The sequence below is a fragment of the Phasianus colchicus genome, chromosome Z (assembly GCF_987193195.1).
Source record: "Phasianus colchicus chromosome Z, bPhaCol1.hap1.1, whole genome shotgun sequence".
Taxonomy (NCBI): Eukaryota; Metazoa; Chordata; class Aves; order Galliformes; family Phasianidae; genus Phasianus; species Phasianus colchicus.
This window is the reverse complement of record NC_143476.1, coordinates 13,032,093-13,052,186: the sequence shown is the minus strand read 5'-3', so window position 1 is coordinate 13,052,186 and position 20,094 is coordinate 13,032,093. Positions and strand designations below refer to the sequence as shown.

General features: G+C 48.1%; 2 protein-coding genes across 2 annotated transcripts; both read right to left on the bottom strand.

Moving 5' to 3' along the window:
* Positions 1–354: 354 nt before the first annotated feature.
* LOC149912581 (rho GTPase-activating protein 32-like) lies at positions 355–12,495 on the bottom strand. The gene is made up of 9 exons (XM_090131847.1): positions 12,484–12,495; positions 3,630–3,711; positions 3,007–3,150; positions 2,628–2,730; positions 2,400–2,532; positions 2,088–2,101; positions 1,681–1,788; positions 1,182–1,327; positions 355–719 (listed from the first exon to the last, which is right to left on the bottom strand). Exons 1-9 carry the CDS (start codon positions 12,493–12,495, stop codon positions 511–513), a joined length of 951 nt encoding a protein of 316 aa, XP_089987973.1. The 3' UTR covers positions 355–510.
* Positions 12,496–14,077: 1,582 nt separating this feature from the next.
* On the bottom strand, positions 14,078–15,878 carry LOC149912580 (uncharacterized). Its single transcript, XM_090131709.1, has one exon. The coding sequence runs from the start codon at positions 15,872–15,874 to the stop codon at positions 14,150–14,152; it is 1,725 nt and encodes a 574-aa protein (XP_089987835.1). The 5' UTR covers positions 15,875–15,878; the 3' UTR covers positions 14,078–14,149.
* Between the last annotated feature and the right edge of the window lie 4,216 nt (positions 15,879–20,094).

Here is a 20,094-nt window from a genome sequence, read left to right as displayed (position 1 = left end):
GCTCGATTCACCTAGAAAGGATACACAGGGGTTAGTGTCAAACTTTCACAAGCTGAATTACGACAGTGGTACTTGATCAGGGGTGAAGATTTAGGCACGGGATTGAACGCTAGAAAGAGATACAAGTGCACTGCAAGCTTGAATTCGATGTTCCTGAAAAGCAGGGATTTGGAAGCTGCATTTGCACCCTTACCTGCCAGGACTACCACTGCTGTTTCAGAGGGCTGCCTGGCATTGCGCTGCAGTTGGCGTTTGCTGCCAGAGGATGGCTTCCTGAGGCTGAAGCAGCAACACCAACTGCTAGCTGGTGATTCCTCATTCTGGCTGGGTGGATTTTGTCTGGAGAGAGAAAACAGCCAATGCTGTGAGTCGTGCGTGGTGCAGGGTGAGGGAAGAGCAGCACTGAGCTCTTGGCAGCAGTTGCTTGTTCCTAGCACTGCCTGGTTTCTGCAGGAAAACACAAAAACCCACCCAAACAATGATGCTGGGTGCTGGAAAAGAAAGTCCTCTTTACCTGTCAGATGGAAAGTCAAAGACGGTGTGGAATTTGCCCTGCCCAGCTGCAGGGCTTTCTTCCACTTCAATGTCCCGGCTGCTCTCTGTTACCACAGAAGAGGTGCTGTGGCCTCGCCTCTGTGCCTGTGCCTCCTCCAGGCTGAGCAGCTTTGTGGCAGCAGAAGAGACCCCCACAGACTTGGGCCCTGGGAGAGAATTGTGCCCTGTCAGGGAAAAGCACAGGTAAGAGTGAGGATCAGAAAGCAGCAGCACAGCCACCACAGTTCTGGGGGAGGTGCTGTATTTTTCTCAGGCTTGCTTATCCGAGCCACTGGAAGAAGAGGAGCTCAAACTAACCATGTGGGCAGAGGTCTGTTTATGGCAAAGGACACGGTCATCATTAAGAGTGCTCACCCCTAGATAAAAGGGGCAGGGAACTGAGAAAGCTTCGCTGCAACGCTTGCATCAAGCTTCTCCTGCGTGCAAACATAATAATGACAGTTTCCTCCTTGTGAAGTTTGGGCTTGGACATTCTCAGCATCCAGCAACAGGATGCCATACCCTAATGGAAGCCCAGAGGTCTGCTGTCCCCTTGATGGTAAAAGAGTATCTCAGAGGTCCTGGAGAAGGCCTGCATTTGATCAAGGTGTCAGGTCAAGATCAAGCTAATGGAGGAAGACACTCACCTGCTGCATCTGCAATGTCTGCTCCGGATTTGGAGCCGAAGAGGACGTCGGTGTGGTTGATGATGAATTCCACCACATCCGACTGCGTCTGCAGCTCCATGCAGGCAGCTCTTCCGCTGGCGCAGGCAGACTCGTTCTGCTGTGATCTGTAGAAAAGGCAGATTTTAGAAGTCATTTCTCCAAGACCGTTTCCCCGAGTCTGAATTGTTGCAGCCAAAAGCTGTCAGCTGAGGCTCTGGAGACTTCCGCAGTGGGCAATCAGTGATGCCACTGCAGAAATTCCCCTGGATGATCAAGGACACGTCAGTCCCATCTCAACAAGACTGCAGAAATTGTCACCTAGACATTGTGCCCATGGGGATGGAGAACAGCCCAGGCTCCTGCACTTCTGTCAGCCACAGATTTTACAGGAGAAGAGCACATTTGATGGAGAAAAAGGGAGGACTGCTTTTCTTAACTGGAGAACAGAGGAAGTGTTGAAACAGAACCAGAAGTTTACCTTAAGAGGTTTGGAGCCCACACAATGGCTAGGTTCTTGGCATGCATGTTTGTTACCGTGGAGCTCCCAGCCAGACATGCCAAGTGTCTCATCAGGTACTCCAGTGTCCTGGAAAACAAGAGAAGCAAACGTTCAGCACCAACGAGCATGCCGTGCTGCAATTCAGAAAGCAAACCTCCATTCATGCTACTTCTTGTGATTGCTACTGTCACCGAAGATGAAGTAGATCCAACCTGACTGAGTGCCACGCTGCAGCACCAAGCCCCAGCACAGCACAGCCGCAGCCATCAGCTGCACCAAGCGTGCCCCCGTGCCCAGGAACTGACCCCATAAAGTAACCCCATGGAGCCTTCAACCCTTCAGCATACACAGGCATCGTGTTGCCGGCGTGAGACAGAGCCTGGAACCGCATCGTTGCCCTCTGCGATGCAGTAGGGCTGAGCTCAGCAGGCTGAGGGCAGCACTGACCTGTAGTGAGGAGCGGGCAGCTGCTGGATGACGTCCTGCATTCTGAGCAGCCGCTCCTCCTCTGTAGCGGCACCAACAGCATCCTGGAGTAGTGCAGAAAGGGAGCGAGACACCAATCAGGCTAGTACACCACTGCGAGTAAACCTCGTGGGGCTGACAGCAAAAGGGCCTCCGAGCTGGGGCACTGCTGCAGCCATCTGCCAAGAGGCCCAGGAAGAGGGAAATGAAAGACCTTGTGGCCTTGTGCTTACCGAGAACTTGCCGTACAGCTGGTGGGTGAGCAGAGGGTTCGGGAGCTCCCTGAAGTACATCTTGCAGAGGGAGCTCACGCTGTGAATGTCACGGACGGTGAGCTCAGGAATCTGCTCCGACTCAAATTCCTGCCTGGAGAGAGGGACGCAAACCCGGTTGAGCGAGAGGAAGGCAAGCCCAAAGCCACACCAGATGCACTCAGGCTGTGTCAGTCGCAGCACTCTTACCGCAGTCTCTGGATGTTGGACGCGACGCCGGACAGGCGGTATATCCCCTGCACCACGCCGTGCTGCTCAATGAACTCAGCGCAGCTCTGGAGGACCTGGGGGACTGAAGAACACGTGCCAGCCGTCAGTGGAGCTCCTGATTCAGTCGTGCTGCAGGCTGTGCTTCACATCCCATCCACTAAGCCCAGCCAGGCTTGGCTGAAGCAAATACAGATGTGCTTGTCTCTTAGGAGCATCCGCCTCACTTTATCCTTCAGCCATCAACTCCCATTACGCGTGTCTCCACTGCTATCAGCCTGCCCCCTGCTAGATATGAGCTCCCTTTCATCTTCTTTAGATGCCCAGCAGAGGAAGATCTCAGGAATGGGCAGCTCCTTACCATCACGACCGGAGTGGAGAAGATGCTCTCCCAGGTCACCGCCAAACACCCTTTCCTTCTCCACCTCCCGCTCGGTCGGTTTCTTTGGGCGGGCCTTCACCAAGGAACGAAGGAAGGTGAGGATCTTGCTGCGTTTCTTGGGCACTGCACAACAAAAGGAAGAAACCAGGTCATTTCAGGTCTGGCTCCGTTGGACGAGGCCGAGCACAGCACATTCTACAGAGCACGTCAGAACGGGAAGAACATTACCAACCAGTACATACAAAAAGGGATTTTCCCCATCTCTGGAGGAGCCCAAGGCCAGGTTGGATGGGGCCCTGGGCAGCCTGATCTAGTCTCACATTAAATGTGGGGGCTGGGAGACCATCCTGAGGCGGGAGGGTTGGAGCATGATGATCTCCGAAATCCCTTCCATCCCAAGCCATTCTGTGAAGATTCTATAGTTTCCCCAAGTCCAATCATAAACACAGGAGGATTGGGCCAAATCCCTGCCCCATGGTGTGCATGAAGAATCATCAACCCAGAGGACAATGTGGCATGGATAAAGGAGGTACTAAACATGGAACACACCCCAAAAAAGACTTCATTTTGCTTCCCCACACCATGAAATGTAACATCCGTACCTGGCTTTGGCACAGAGTTGATGAGTGCCTCAGGAATGTTCTTATTAATGAGTTCCACACACTCCCCTGGGAAAAATCCCACCTGTAACAAGAAGAAAAGAGAGGCCAACTATTGCATGCAGCACTTCTCAGATCTGAACTGTTAAACCAAAAGCCACGTAACATTTCCCTCGGAACGTGCTTGCCTGACGTTCCATAAGACTATCCAGCAGAAAATGGCCAGAGTTCACAGCATAAAGGTCATAATTTTTCAACATTTCCAGCCAAAGACAAGGTCCTCTGACACCGACACAGGGAAACTGTTTATGTCCACTAGGCATCCTATGCAGGCAGAGCAGCTCTAAGCTGAGATTCCTGCCTCTACTGAAGTTGCACTCTCCAGTCTGAAGCTTGTGCCTACCTGGAAGCCGAGCTTGCCTCTCCACCAGGGGGTCAGCTCCTTTGGTGGCATGTCGATGACACAGATGATGTCTCCGACCTGCAAGAGATTGCAACGTCAATCCCAGCTTCAGCACAGCTGGGAGGAAAGCACAGCTCAAATGTCTGCATTCTTCTGCACTGCCAAACATCGCCGAGCATTAAAGCACTTGCACCAGTGCAGCTCTGAAGGCATTTGCCATTGTAAAACTGAACAACAAGGAACGCCTTGAACTGCTTACCTCAAAGGAGAGTTCATCTGTTGCCTGGGCAACGTATCTCTTAACGACATGGGCAGCAGCAATAGCTGGAACATTCACAGGTGCCACCTCATGGTCCAGCAGGGGCTTCCCCTTGTTCTCAGCCTGAAACAGAGAGCACAGGCCACAGTGAGGAGCAGAGAACAAGCGAGGAGGATTTCAAGGTGAGGAGCACATCTGCAGAGAAAGCTGCAGGAAATGCACTCGGTCCTTATCATGGGCAATTGAGAAGGAACTGCAAGTCTAATAACGGCTGTTTCTCTCCCTGGTGTGCAGCAGCCACACGCCAGGCAATGCTGCATCTCTCCCCACCCAGACTAATCAGCAATGGCACTGACGCAGACAGGTGGCCTTGTCCATTTTGCCCCCTCCTTTCCTGCGCTCTTTGTGCAGGAAGGCTGACTGTTTAAGATGCTAGGAGACCGTGAAGAGGGAAACCAAAGCTACGGCTGCAGTTACAAGGTGCAAACAGTGCCATTGCAAGCACCAAGCAGCTCTCTTGAGCAGTCCAACCAACAGCGAGGCCAAACAGAGCAGAGAATGATTGTTGTTTCTGCAGCCATTTCAAGGGAAAAGTCAGTAGAGGACAAACACAACAGCCGAGATGGTTCTGGTACTTTGATAAACTTGCCACGCTTGCACTACTGTCTTGCCACAGAGGAGCTCTCTTGGAAAGCAGGAGAGCACAGCTGCGGCTCACTCTGCTGGCTGCAGTCAGGGAACAAAGACCAATCAGAGCTTCATACTCTACCTCTGTCCATGCCAGGTCAGGCCCACAGCTGATCTCGCTGCACGCCACAGCCATCAGCGTAGGTGTGACAAGCTGGAACGGAAAAGAAACACACTTTTATGTTCTCTGTTCACATCTCTGCTGTGCTCCCTACAGCTGTCGGGCACACTCACACAGCCCAAGCACGCCTGCTGGTGTCCCTGGTGATGCTGTGCAGCTCTGCACAAGCTGGGGCTGGGACTCTTTGCCTAAGGGATTGGTTTCCTTAAGACCAGCTGGTCACAGGACCACAGACAGCATCCTTCTGAGGGCTGAGCTGCAGAGCATGTGGAGAAAACCCACACGTGACCAGCGTCCCATCAAAGCTGGATGAGGCTGTGTTACTAAACACGGGGCGTCACGGGCTGCTAAAGCATGTGGGGGGACAAACCATGGCAGGTACCTGGCAAGAGATCAGAACGAGGGAGACAAATCTCACGAATCCGCAGCCGTTCCTTGTCACTTTGCTCTGATCTTCCACGAGCAAAAGCTGCAGCAGGGAAGCAGGCAGAGGGTGGAGAGAGGAGAGAGAAAGAGCAGGTCAGTTTGCTTCCACGGTTTAGCAAAGACTACGAAAGAAAAACCAAAATCTGCCCTCCCTCAACTTAAAAACTTAAGTTTTCAACTTAAAACCATTTCCCCTTGTCCTGCTGTTATCTACCCTTTCAAAGAGTTGATTCCCCTCCTCTTTTTAGGCTCCCTTTAGGTACTGAAGGCTGCCATGAGGTCACCCCACAGCCTTCATTTCTCCAGGCTGAACAAGCCCAGCTCCCTCAGCCTGTCTTTGTAGGGGAGGTGCTCCTGTCCCCTGATCATCTCTGTGGCTCGCCTCTGGACCCTCTCCAACAGCTCCCTGTCTTTCTGGACACTGTACTGCAGCTGGGGCCTCACAAGAGCAGAGCAGGGGGGGACGATCACCTCCCTGTCCCTCATGGCCACCCCTCTGCTGATGGAGATAATGTGATCCTATGAGCTCCGCCAGCCAGCAGTTCTCAGCACTCACTGTCCCCCCGTCTCTCCCACACTGTCTCAGCTTACCTACAAGGTGCTGCACAGGACGGTGTGAAGACAAAGGGACGCAGTCGGTGCACAAGTGCAACAAGCGAGCTGCTCAGTCAGAGCTCCAGCGCTCCAATGAAGGGACGCAGCACGCACTGCTCCTCCCCTCATTCTAGCCCTTATGACATCACTGAGGGCCACCAGGCTGCTCCACCACGACGGACAGGGTGGGGAGGCAAGACCAGTCACAAGGGCAGAAGATTCCAACAGCCCAGCCCAACGTTCTGGAATCAGGGGCTGCTTGGAATTCTACCCCAGCCAAATCCTGGAGAAGCTGGCACGGGGTCGTCATGACCAAAGCGCAGGACCTGGCGCTTGCTCTTGTTGAGCCTCGCACAACTGGCCTCAGTGCATCCCTCTGGAGGGCCTTCCTGCCCTCAGCCAGATGGACGCTTCCTCCCAGCAGCGTCCCTTGCAGTGCTGGGCCCATGTCAAATCCACACTAGAGTGGGTTTTGTTACATTCAAGGGCATGTTGCAGCACCCATCTATTTCACCTGGAAGGAAATAAAGGAGGAGATGGGAGAAACACAGAACTGCTGCCAGACTGCTTTATCCCTTTCTCAGCCCAACTTCCCTTGCCTCATCCCCTACCCCAACTCCTAAATGATGCCCACAGGCTGATAGTTGGATCTCAAATCCATAGGACTCCTTTCACAGGACTCCATCAAAAAGGCTGTCACACTTGTTCCGTACACTCACACTGACCCAGCAGTGGTATCACAGTCACTTAACACACACACAACAACCAAAAGCCGAGCATGCACATCCCTTCCTGCGTGACTGCAGCCCACAGCTCCCCTTCACACCTCCGTGGATCTCTGGTGTTTTACACTGATGCAGCCTCGCTGCAGCTCCGTGGCTGTCACACAAGGCCTGCAGGACCTCTTTCTCTGCAAACCCCGTCTGCAGGCATGGGTTCACGAGGTTCACCTCCTGCCCTCCTGAGCAAAAACAAGCACTAAGAACAAGAGCAAAGCACACTGGACTCGACCTGGCTGGATCCCCAGCCCTCAGTCGTTTCAGACGGACCCTGGTGTGGAGACTCATCCCCAAAGCCTGGCTGGACATCAGCACAGGCATCATTCTTCAAACGCCCCATCCAAGCAGCAAGGGATCAAAGCGTTGGCACAGCTGAAACAGAAATGCTGTGTGAGTTTCCTGTTAGCACTGAGCAGGAACAAATCTACCGCTGAGCAGCAGGATGTGAGACAAGCAGCAGAAGACACCCAACCTGCAGAACCAGCTCGTTTGGGGTCGGTCCAGATGTTTGTCTGCTCCCTTCCCTGGCCCAGGCCAAGCTTGTGAGCTGCTCCTCCTTGGTGCAGGGGGAAATGGTGCAGATGCCATGTGGTGGCTATGCACAGCATGCCTTTTACTTGCTTTTCCTATCTCCATCTTCCATTAGCAAACAGCATCTCCAGCCTCCAGAGATCACTGAGTCCAACCCCTGCACAACAGTGAAAAAAAAGATATGATAAGGGGTACTTAAAGCACAGCATCTGTAATCAGATCAGACTCCTGCACTGTGAAGACTTCCATGAGTATTCCTGCAGAGTGCATCACTTAGTCTCTCTTTAGCCTTGTGTTCATGGTTTTCCTGTAAGAGCTTGTCTAAACACTGCCTGTAATCGTGGTTATGCTAGAAGCATTTGGATTTATTCATCCTTAGTGTGATTTCAATAACAAATCCAGATGTTTTTGTTAGGGACAGCTTTCAATTTCTCAACTGAAATTTCAATATTGCATTAGGTGTTGACAACCACGGGGCTGCAGTACAGAGAATTACAGGAAGATTCATTTCTCCATCTCCATGCTCCTAGACATTTATGATTACAGTGATGTAGTTATATACAAAGTTGCAAGATACCAAAGCTAGAATAACCTCTTGGTGCAGCAGGATGTCTGGAGCCCAAGTGCAGAGTCTCAGTGTTGCAAAGCCTTGAAGAGGTGCACCGTATGTGCTGGGGCTGATGACACAGACACTGGAGCAAGGCCAGTGTGATGTTAGAAACTTGACCAGCAGCTGATCTGTTGTCAGCCATTTTCTGGACACAAACGGGATCTGGTCGACTTAGGACATGACCTTTGGGCTGGAGAGCAACTCCCCGAGGAATCACACAGCCACTGCAGACCGTTGGCAAGAACCCCATACCAAAACAGCTCATCTGCAATCAGTTTTTAATCTGTGCAGCAGTGATTGGAACAGGCGCACGCTCTCTGCAATTGCAGGAATGTTCACAAGTGGAATGTACATCACCTGTGTGCTCCAGCTCTTCTGTGTGCATGCTAGGAGCAGTGATCCCCCTGCACCCAGGGCTGCAATAAAGTCCTGTGGGCTTTCTAACCTGCCCACCAGCAGCCCAGGCTGCCCAGAGCCACATCCAGCCTGGCCTTGGATGCCTGCAGGGATGGGGCATCCACAGCCTCCCTGGGCAACCTGTTCCAGTGCCTCACCACCCTCTGCCTGAAAAACTTCCTCCTCACATCCAACCTAAACCTCAACACTCCCCGTCTCAGTTTAAAGCCATTCCCCACGTGTCCCATCACTGTCCACCCTCCAAAACAAAACACCTCGGCTGTTCAACACTGAAAGAGCAAAATAACCCACAGCTCTTACTTCCACTGTATGCATTTAATTCCAAATTAAGGTCACAGGTTAATTACTCATGTGATCCTTCCTGACAGAAGAACTACTCGTAGTGATGTGTAGGAGTAAGGAACTGTTTGAAAAGGTCATGGACATATTAGAACTTGCAGCATTTATCTTAATAGATGCCTACATTGCAAAGCATTTTGTAAAACACACGTTACAAGTACTGTGCATTGGATTACACTATATCAAACTCTAAGTAACAATACAGGTTGCTTTTAAATCTACACTTACATGTTTTCTTCTAACTCCTAGATAAAATTCCTTACTACCTTCAGTTTTATAGCCAAAGCAGTGTTTGAGCTGGTAATGTACTCTTGAACAGCACTGTTGCCTTTAACATTTGTATGTTTAGATCTGAAAAGAGAAGTTGGTCATTATTTCACGATGAGAGAATCTTATATGACAAAACAGAATTACAAAAATCTGACAATACTGTAAAATGCCAGCGTAAGAATGTGGCTTTGATTTTTTTTTTTCTTTTTTTTTTTTTAAATGGTGAGTGTACCATTAATTCAAGACAAGAATTTTGTTTGTAAGTCGATCTCTATAACTGTTCTTGGCATGATTCTGGAGGATGAACTAGATACATGGAATTTGGCACTGGCTCCCCAGGGCAGTGGTTTGGCACTGAGCTGACAAAGGCCAAAGAGCATTTGCACAATGCTCTCAGACACAGGGCTTGACCCATAGGAGGTCCGGTGTGGAACCAGGAGGTGGAATACATGATCCTCGAGGTCCCTTCCAAATACAGATATTCCATGATCCTCTAATACTTATATTCCCAAGTCCTGTACACAGTGCTCAGGTGCTTAATTGAAAGGTTCCATGAAACAGTGAGGTATCTATGTCCCTTTACCACGCAGTTATTCAATTTGCCACATGGATCTTTTATCCAGTCACATTAAAAAACACTCAAAGTATTTCCTTCAGTCTTCCATTCTGATAGAGCTTTCTGGAGCAAATAAAGAGTTGCAACTCAGAATGTCCACACCTCCCTTCCTGCACCCTGCATACTTTTTTCATTGCACTGTGATTACGTACCATTCTATTGTCACCCTCATTCTGTCATTATCTAGGCAGTTTACTGCCATTAAATTTTCCAGCAACAGATGCCCACAAGTACAGCCAGCCTGGACTTATTTCCAATACTTACCTTTGTCCTGATGTCCTTGTAGGAGGTGGGACATTTCTCCATCTCAGCAGCAGAGGGCAGGAGGGGTCCAAGGTGAGGGCATGCTCTCCTCTATTTTTCTGGCACTCAAAGACAAAGGGAACAAGAAAACCAGATGTGTTTCCCTGCCCATGGCAAACACCAGCCTTTCCATCCTTACAGTCCTTCCTGCCATCAGCAGAGATATTTTGCTTTCTTGTGCCACTTCATCCCTTTAGCATCTGGCTTTCTAACAAAAAAGTACTTACAAGGAATTTTAATATTTTCATATTAAATGTCAGAATTAGAACCATTATGTTTACCAAATATTTAAAACGTTCAACCCAGTGAGAAGTGAATTGATGTTGTATTTAGCATTCAGATAAGAACTTGTAAAGTCAGTAAAAAGTGCTGCTTTCATAAACTTGTCACGGAATTAACTGGATCAGTTTATGCCCGTGACAGGGGGCAGTAGGCCCCTGCCTTCCCCACCCCCCGCCTGGGCCCACAAATGGGAAAGTAGGGGGAAAAGGAAAAAAACAGCGGCAACAAACTATGGAGGTAAACTTATTTTACTAACTATGATATCGGAATGCAAAATAATACAATATAATACAATCTAATTGGAATTGAGACTAATAAGTCAAACAAGATATGAGAGAGAGTTCCCGAGACCGAGTCAAACCTGAAAAAGCTTGGAACGGCTAGGAAAGCACCCTCCAGCACCCACTGCCAGGCAGTAAGAGACCGTCCCCCCGGAAGGGTCAGATCCCGTGACTTCCGTAATGTATAGGGATAGGTACGTAGAGTTAGAGCATTAACACTTTAATTCCAGTACATGATGTTTTGATGTGGAATATTGAAAATCAAATAAAAAAAAAACCAAAACCATGACATTCCACCCCTTATTCTACATCGCTACATCATGCTTTATATATATATATATATATACACATACATATACAAACAAACAAAATGATTACAAATGCATCACACGCACACGTCTATATACATATACATAGAATTACTGTCTGCACTCCCCCAGCATCAAGTTTCCTTGTGGTACACATTGAACATCCCCATTTTCCTGCATTACCCACCAAGTAGATCCAGGTCCTTGGGCAAAAACAGTACCGCGGAGAGGTTTGCCCTTTCCAGAAGCTGGAAGAACCCAAACTGCTTTTCCCAATATGCTCTTTACGTGTACAACAGGGACCTTATCTCCCTCTACGGTATGTAGAGAGCTGGATTGGGTAGGACCATCACGATTGATAGATCCTCTGGTATTGACTAACCAGGTGGCTTCTGCCAAATGCTTCTCCCAGTGCTTAAATGTTCCGCCACCCATTGCTTTCAGCATTGTTTTTAACAACCCATTGTATCGTTCGATTTTACCAGAGGCTGGTGCATGGTAGGGAATATGGTAAATCCACTCAATGCCATGATCTTTGGCCCAAGTATTTACAAGAGAATTTTTGAAATGAGTCCCATTATCTGACTCAATTCTTTCTGGGGTGCCATGTCGCCAAAGGACTTGTTTCTCAAGACCTAATATGGTGTTTCGGGCGGTAGCATGGGGTACTGCATATGTTTCAAGCCACCCAGTGGTCGCCTCTACCATGGTAAGCACATAACACTTACCACTGCGGGATCGTGGCAGGGTGATATAATCAACCTGCCATGCCTCCCCATATTTATACTTTTGCCATCGCCCTTCCTCCCAGAGTGGTTTCATCTTCTTGGCTTGTTTGATTATGGCGCATGTTTCACAGTCATGAATAACCTGTGCAATTGCATCCACAGTTAAGTCCACCCCTCGGTCTCTAGCCCACTTATATGTTGCATCTCTCCCCTGATGGCCCGAGGTCTCATGAGCCCACCGAGCTAGAAATAATTCACCCTTGTTCTGCCAGTCCAGGTCTATCTGAGCCACCTCAATTTTGGCAGCTCGGTCCACCTGGTGGTTATTTTGCTGTTCTTCAGTAGCCCGACTCTTGGGCACATGAGCATCTACATGGCGCACCTTTACAACCATATTCTTTATTCGGGCAGCAATGTCTTTCCACAGTTCAGCAGCCCAAATAGGTTTACCCCTTCTTTGCCAGTTATTTTGCTCCCACTGCTGTAACCACCCCCACAAAGCATTTGCCACCATCCATGAGTCAGTGTAAAGATAAAGCATTGGCCACCTCTCCCGTTCAGCCACATCCAAGGCCAGTTGGACAGCCTTTACCTCTGCAAATTGGCTTGATTCTCCTTTCCCTTCAGTGGCCTCTGCAACTTGTCGTGTGGGGCTCCACACAGCAGATTTCCATCTGCGATGCTTTCCCACAATACGACACGATCCATCAGTGAACAGGGCATACTTTCTTTCATTTTCTGGTAATTCATTGTATGGTGGGGCCTCTTTAGCTCGTGATACTTCTTCTGCTGGTGATGTTCCAAACTTTCTACCTTCAGGCCAGTCCATGATCACCTCTAGGATTCCTGGACGGCTGAGGTTCCCCATCCGCGCTCGTTGCGTAATTAATGCAATCCACTTACTCCAAGTGGCATCAGTTGCGTGATGGGTGGGGGGAACCTTTCCTTTAAACATCCAGTTCAACACTGGTAGTCGAGGTGCCAGAAGGAGCTGTGTTTCAGTACCGATCACTTCAGAAGCAGCCCGAACCCCCTCATACGCGGCTAAGATCTCCTTTTCAGTTGGAGTGTAGCCCTCTTCCGATCCCTTGTAGGCCCGACTCCAGAATCCCAGGGGTCGGCCTCGGGTCTCTCCTGAGGCTCTTTGCCACAAACTCCAAGTGGGACCTTTCTCTCCAGCAGCAGTGTAGAGGATGATCTTTATATCCTGCCCTGTCCGTACTGGCCCTAAGGCCACGGCACGGGCTATCTCCTGTTTAATCTGTTCAAAAGCCTGCTGCTGCTCAGGGCCCCATGTAAACTCATTCTTCATTCGCGTCACATGATAAAGGGGGCTTACAATGAAGCTATAGTTTGGAACATGCATTCTCCAAAAGCCCACTACACCTAAAAAAGATTGTGTCTCTTTCTTACTAGTGGGTGGAGACATAGCGGTGATTTTGTTGATCACATCTGTCGGGATGTAACGACGGCCATCTTGCCACTTTATACCTAGGAACTGAATCTCCTGAGCAGGTCCTTTCACTTTGCTCCGCTTAACAGCAAAACCAGCACGCAGAAGAATCTGGATTATTCGCTCCCCTTTTGTGAAGACTTCTTCTGCTGTATCGCCCCACACAACGGTATCATCAATATACTGCAAGTGCTCAGGAGCACTGCCCTGTTCTAATGCAGTTTGGATCAACCCGTGGCAAATGGTTGGGCTGTGTTTCCACCCCTGGGGCAAACGGTTCCAAGTATACTGAACACCCCTCCAGGTGAAAGCAAACTGTGGCCTACATTCTTTGGCCAAAGGAATGGAGAAAAAGGCATTAGCAATGTCAATGGTGGCATACCATTTGGCTGCTTTTGATTCCAGTTCATACTGGAGTTCTAACATGTCCGGCACAGCAGCACTCAGTGGGGGTGTGACCTCATTCAGGCCACGATAGTCCACCGTCAGCCTCCATTCTCCGCTGGCTTTACGCACTGGCCATATGGGACTATTAAAAGGCGAGTGAGTTTTGCTGATCACTCCCTGACTCTCTAGTTGACGAATCAACTTATGAATGGGGAGCAAGGAATCCCTGTTGGTGCGGTACTGCCGTCTGTGCACTGTTTTTGTAGCAATTGGTACCTGTTGCTCTTTTACCTGTAGCAGTCCCACAACAGACGGATCTTCTGACAGGCCAGGCAAAACAGACAGCTGCTTAATGTTGTTTGTGTCTACAGCAGCTATTCCAAAGGCCCATCGATACCCCTTAGGATCCTTGAAATGCCCCCTTCTGAGGTAATCAATACCAAGTATACATGGAGCCCCTGGACCAGTCACAATAGGATGCTTTTGCCAGTTCCTACCAGTGAGGCTTATCTCGGCCTCCAACACAGTCAATTCTTGAGAGCCCCCAGTCACTCCAGAAATATGGATTGATTCTGTCCCTTCATAAGTTGAGGGCATCAGAGTGCACTGTGCACCGGTATCCACCAATGCCTTATATTTCAGTGGTTCTGATGTACCAGGCCATCGGATCCACACAGTCCAATAAACTCTATTATCCCTTTCCCCCCCCTGACTGAGGGCAGGGCCCCTCTATTCATTACCTGTGGTAACCGGAGCAACTGCACTGGCGGTTGATCTGCTTTGTAATTCTCTCACCCGTGCTCGTAGTACATGAGTAGCTTGGTCATGCCACTTCCTCATGTCTTCTCCATGGTCATGTAAGTAACGCCACAAGGCAAGTCGCGATGTAGGATTCCTTCCTGGAGCTGGAGAGCGTTTGCCTCTAACAGCTGAGATTTTTGATTTTGCACCTGAGAAGGAGGGTTCATCGTCTTTAGTTAGTTGGATCCACACTTGTTCCATCATCTCCTTCATCTCCTTCAGTAGACTCTTTTGACTATTCTGATCTTCATCAAGTGTTTCTGATACTTCTACAGGTTTGTCACGATTCATCAGTGAAGACATTTGCTCTCGCATTTCATTCAGTTGCTCCGTCATTTGTGAGATGGCGGCGATGGCGGCGCGAGTTGGGGGTAGCTGTTGTTCATAGCTTTGGAGCATAAGAATCAATTCATAAACTAAGGGGCTTCTCTGTTGGTCCTGGTATCTGTCCGATGCTGCCAATAGTGCAGAGGCGTATCTGGCTGGTGCTGTTGATGTGAGTTGCTGCCACATTTCACGCGTTGTTCTCACTCTCTCAGGGTCATGGCCTTGTGGGTCGTTAAAAACACAGTTCGGGTCATACAACATTTCCACCACGGCTATTTCCCTCAAATACTGGATACCCTGTTCAATTGTATCCCACCTTTTTGTCATAGGCTTCAAGCCGCTTTTGAAGGGGTACCTTTCCTTCACGGCTGTTAATACTCGTTCCCAGAGGGAGGCAGCCCCATCCAGACATCGACTAATTCCTCTGTCAATAGCTGGATCTCTGGCAATGGCTCCTAATTGGCGAGCTTCGTTACCATCTAGAGACAAGCTACTGGCCCCATCGTCCCAACAGCGAACTAACCAGGAAACGATAGCTTCATTTGGGCGCCATGTAAATTCCTTTCTTGAGCCTTGGATTTCAGTCATCTTCAGAGGCCGACGAGTAGTAATAGAAACTTCCTCTTCATCACTCTCTTCTGCATGTCTCTTAGTTTTTCCTTTTGCCTTTCTTGATGTTGGTGGTTTCGAGGAGGGCCCCTCACCTGGATCTTCCTCCACCTCCTCCTCCTCCTCTTCTTCTTTTTTCCGTTCTAGACGCGAGGACACTCGTTTCCATTTCTTGCCCTCCACAGGGGCAACTGATATTGTTACTGGTGTCTCCTGTAATTGATCAGATTTGACTTCCCCTTTGGCTTGAATCTCAGCTCGGAAACTCTCTCTCTCCAAAACAGTATTATATATGGCACGGTAAGCACAAGCCAAACCCCAAATAAGTTGTACCTCCTTAGATTTACCTAAGCCGCACTGCCCCTGTTCCAAATACTGGCTAAGTTTCTGGGGATCCCACAGGTGCTCAAGAGTGAAATCCCATGACATTGCGGGTCCCCATGCTTCTAAGATTTTTCCTAAACCTCTCCATATTCCCTGCCAGTCAGCATTCTCTGGTTCTGGAGGAGACTCCTTCTGCTTACTATTCCTGTATTGGAATACATTCAGGGAGAGTGATATGAACAGGACTGTTACGACCACAAGCATGAGAGTTAACTCAGCATTGGAAAAACGTCTGATAAACCAAAAGGAAAACCTGGAAACTGGTTTGAACATCGTGTGGTTTGTAAAATTAGCTATTCCATCTGGGATGTAGTTGCTTGTGAAATTAGCCATTCCATCCGGGATGCAATTGTCAAAATTCGTATTAGAATGCGGGCAAATGGGGATGTTCAATGTGTACCACAAGGAAATTTGATGCTGGGGGAGTGCAGACAGTAATTCCATGTATATGTATATAGACGTGTGCGTGTGATGCATTTGTAATCATTTTGTTTGTTTGCATATGTGTGTATATATATATATATATTAAGCGTGATGTAGTGATGTAGAATAAGGGGTGGAATGTCATGGTTTTGGTTTTTGCTTATTTGATTTTCAGTATTCAACATCAAAACATCATGTACTGGAAGTGTTAATGTTCTAATTCTACGTACCTATCCCTATACATTGCGGAAGTCACGGGATCTGACCCTTCCGGGGGGGGCGGTCTCTTACTGCCTGGCAGTGGGTGCTGGAGGGTGCTTTCCTAGCCGTTCCAAGCTTTTTCAGGTTTGACTCGGTCTCAGGAACTCTCTCTCATATCTTATTTGATTCATTAGTCTCAATTTCGATTAGATTGTATTATATTGTATTATTTTGTATTCCGATATCATAGTTAGTAAAATAAGTTTCCTCCATAGTTTGTTGCCGCTGTTTCTTTCCTTTTCCCCCTTCCTTCCCATTTTGTGGGCCCAGGCGGGGGGTGGGGAGGGCAGGGACCTACTGCCCCCTGTCACGGGCATAAACTGATCCAGTTAATTCCGTGACACAGTCCTTCCTGACATCAGCAGCAACTGAGACAACATCCCACTCACCTTTGCCATGTCAGGCAGAGGTTGCAGCTCTTTCTATTGCATCCCTCTAGCTTTCAAGTCAAGAGCTCCTGTGTCACACAAGGAAAAGCAATCTTTTACCTGCTTTGCCATGCTCATGGCAGCAGCAATGCAGATGCCAGCAGCTGATGCCCACAGGGACAGCCAGCCTGGACTTATTTCCATTACATATCTTTGTCCTGATGTCCTTCTAGAAGCTGGAACATCTCTCCATCTCAGCAGAAGAGGGCAGTAGGGTTCCAAGGTGAGGGCACACGCTCCTCTATTTACCTAGCACTGAAAGATTAAGAGAACAAGAAAATAGATGTTTTCCCCAGCCCATGGCAAACACCAGCCTTTCCATCCTTACAGTCTTCCTGACATCAGCACTAATTGAAACAACATCCCACTCAAGTTAGCCATGTCTGGCAGAGGTTGCAGCTCTTTCTATTGCATCCCTCTAGCTTTCAAGTCAAGAGCTCTTGTGTCACACAAGGAAAAGCAATCTTTTACCTGCTGTGCCATGCTCATGGCAGCAGCAATGCAGATGCCAGCAGCTGATGCCCACAAGGACAGCCAGCCTGGACTTATTTTCATTACATATCTTTGTCCTGATGTCCTTCTACAAGCTGGAACATTTCTCCGTCGCAGCAGAAGAGGGCAGGAGAGTTCCTAGGTGAGGGCACACTCTTTTCTATTTATCTAGCACTGAAAGATTAAGACAAAATGAAGAGCAGATGTGTTTCCCTGCCCATGGCAAACACTAGACTTTCCATCCTTACAGTCCTTCCTGCCATCAGCAGCAACTGAAACAACATCCCACTCACCTTTGCCTAATCTGGCAGTGAGGTGAAACTCTTTCTATTAAACCCCTCTGGCTTTGAATTCACCAGTGACTGTGTCACACAAGGAAATGCAACATTCCACCTGTTCTCCCATTTCCATAGCAACAACTATGCAGATGTCAGCAGCTGATGCCCACAAGGACAGCCAACCTGGACTTATTTTCATTACATATCTTTGTCCTGAAGTCCTTCTAGAAGGTGGAACACTTCTCCATCTCTGCTGCAATGGTCAAAAAGGGTCCAAGTTTAGGGCACACTCTCCTCATGGCCTCTTGCAGTCAAAGACAAAGGGAACATGAAAACCAGAAGTGTTTCTTTGCCCATGGCAGACACTAGCCTTTCCATCCTGACAGTCCTTCCTACAATCAGCTTGAATTGAAACAACATCCCCCACATCTCTTTTTTGAACTTATTCATGCATGAATAATAATAATGAGAATTTTTCTGTAAATCTTATTTCTGCATGGAAACGATCAGATAACCGGAGCTTTTTTCTCTAAAACAATCCAGCAAATTTGCATTGCTTATCTATGTACGCAAAATGTTTTTGCCATTCATCTCAAATATCAATACATCTGGCCACAGAATATAGAAAAAGTATTTACAGACATTTTTGGACATTGATTACTTCTGGTCATGTGGGAAAGAATCCCTAAGCTGCAATCATGAAATTCTTTTATCACTATCTCTGATTTAGCCAGTGTTATTAAAAGGGAAATAAGACACAGGCTTTTTATAGCAGCTGCCAATTTAAGAATGATAATAACTTTTATTATTCTTGGCTAAGATCCAAGTCCCGCATTTCAGGATTATCTCCAGCTCATCAAATATAATTAACAGTTTTGGATAGCTACATTATTATATAGCAATATTGTCTTCCTGCAAGGAATTTCATTGTTTTGACACGTGCCACAGGTTGTTAATAGATTGCCTGATTACCATTTATTTTTTATATTGGCTTATGATGACTACAGAAAATTATACAGCAGCACCATAAAAACTTTAAATCCTATCCCACGTATCTGCACTCATACAAAAATCATATTGGAAAGCATTGGTGAAACTAAGATTACAAAATAAAGCAGGGGACAATTTCAGTGAAAGCCTGCAGGTTTCACAGCTCTGCCCATTTCAAACCCCTGAAGACATCCACGGGTTTCCTGCTGTGGGACACAGGCACTCACCTGCAGCTCAGCACTGCCTGCTCATGCCTGCGCACACCTTCAGGCTGGAACCAAGGAAATCCTCAGCAAAGACATCAGTACACTTTTGTTATGATGACTTTCGTAAAGAAGCATCAAATATTTCTTCACGAGAAATACTGCAAGTCCCTTTGACACTAGCCCTTATTTTAAATGTTTAGATTTGTGCTTCATTCAGGCGTGCTGTCACTCCCAAAAAGATTTTTATTCCTTTTCATTCTGAGGAACACAGTGATTTCTGCCTTGTTTACTGACTGTAGGCACAGCAATTCTCCTGCACCTTCCGGGAAACAGCAAATCCATCTCTTTCACACCCTACTTCTATCAAGCTCATTCACCTTACAAGGTATTTATTGCAAGCAGCTCTTCCAAAAATGGAGATTAACAGAACCTGCAACCCAGGACACCTCAGTAAGCCAGTACTTTTCATCTCCTGAAGGTGTAGGTAGACACAGAGCTGGAACATCTTTTCCAGAGCTGTGTGATGCTATCTCATCTCTGTTCCCTAACTGTTGACTCAGTTTCACTTCTTCTCTAACCTGGTTGCATCCCAGGATTTCTGGTGCCAAAAATAAACTGACAGGTTTCATCACTAGTTAAAAGGAAACTGCAATAGGAAAAGCCATTTTTCTGATTTCTCTGTTGATCAGAGATGCTTCATGCAAGCCTGATGCGGTAGAAACAATATCAGCTTTAGAATGACAGTCATTAGAGCAGAATCCTTTCACTGATGAAATCCCACAGTCCTGATTCATACAACACTGACACTGGAGGACACAGGAGTTTAGATGAGAGCGCATTAAAAATGACTAAGCTAAGGTCTCAGAAATAGCAAAGAGTGACAAGTATGAAAAAAAGAAGTTGCAGAAACTGCTTCAGTTTGGCACTTTGGCATAAAGTATGACAACACACAAGCTGGCTGTGCAGTTCCAGAAGCAGAAGAAAGCCGTCAACCAAGACTTGTTCTCATCTGCTCTGAAAGTCCACTGGGACAAGGCCACTTTTCTCTGACGTGCTTCCAGAAGTATCACTTCTGAGCACTGTGCCAGGGAGTTACAAGATACTGTTTGTGTGTACAGAGGAGAAAAAGACGTCTGTCTGGAAACAGACTTGGTGAAGGAGAAGCAGCATTTTCCAGAGTACTTCAGAAAGAACTGAGCACTGCCCCAAGAGCTTCAGAGCGGCAGGCTGTCACAGTGTGCCAACCAGCTCAGCTGTGAGTTGGCACTGAAGCTGCACCACAGGGAGAACAAAGCCCCCTGTGCACCCTTGGAGAGCCAAGGGTTGGAGATTCATGAACCTTGAGCTCCTTTCCAACCCGGGCCATGCTGTGATTCTGGGATTCTCACCTTTGCCTCATCTGGCAGAGGGAGGCAGCTCTTTCTCTTGTCTCCCTATGGCTGTCAGGTCACCAGGGCCAGTGTCACACAGGGAAC

Excerpts from the sequence above, each read along its gene's own strand:
- LOC149912581 (XM_090131847.1), bottom strand. Across the intron at positions 3,151-3,629 it reads CAACTCTGTGCCAAAGCCAG|TGCCCAAGAAACGCAGCAAG; the intron begins GTACGGATGTTA and ends TTTGTTGTGCAG. Across the intron at positions 2,533-2,627 it reads TCCAACATCCAGAGACTGCG|GCAGGAATTTGAGTCGGAGC; the intron begins GTAAGAGTGCTG and ends CCCTCTCTCCAG.
- LOC149912580 (XM_090131709.1), bottom strand. The coding sequence starts at position 15,874 with ATGGCTAATTTCACAAGCAACTACATCCCAGATGGAATAGCTAATTTT.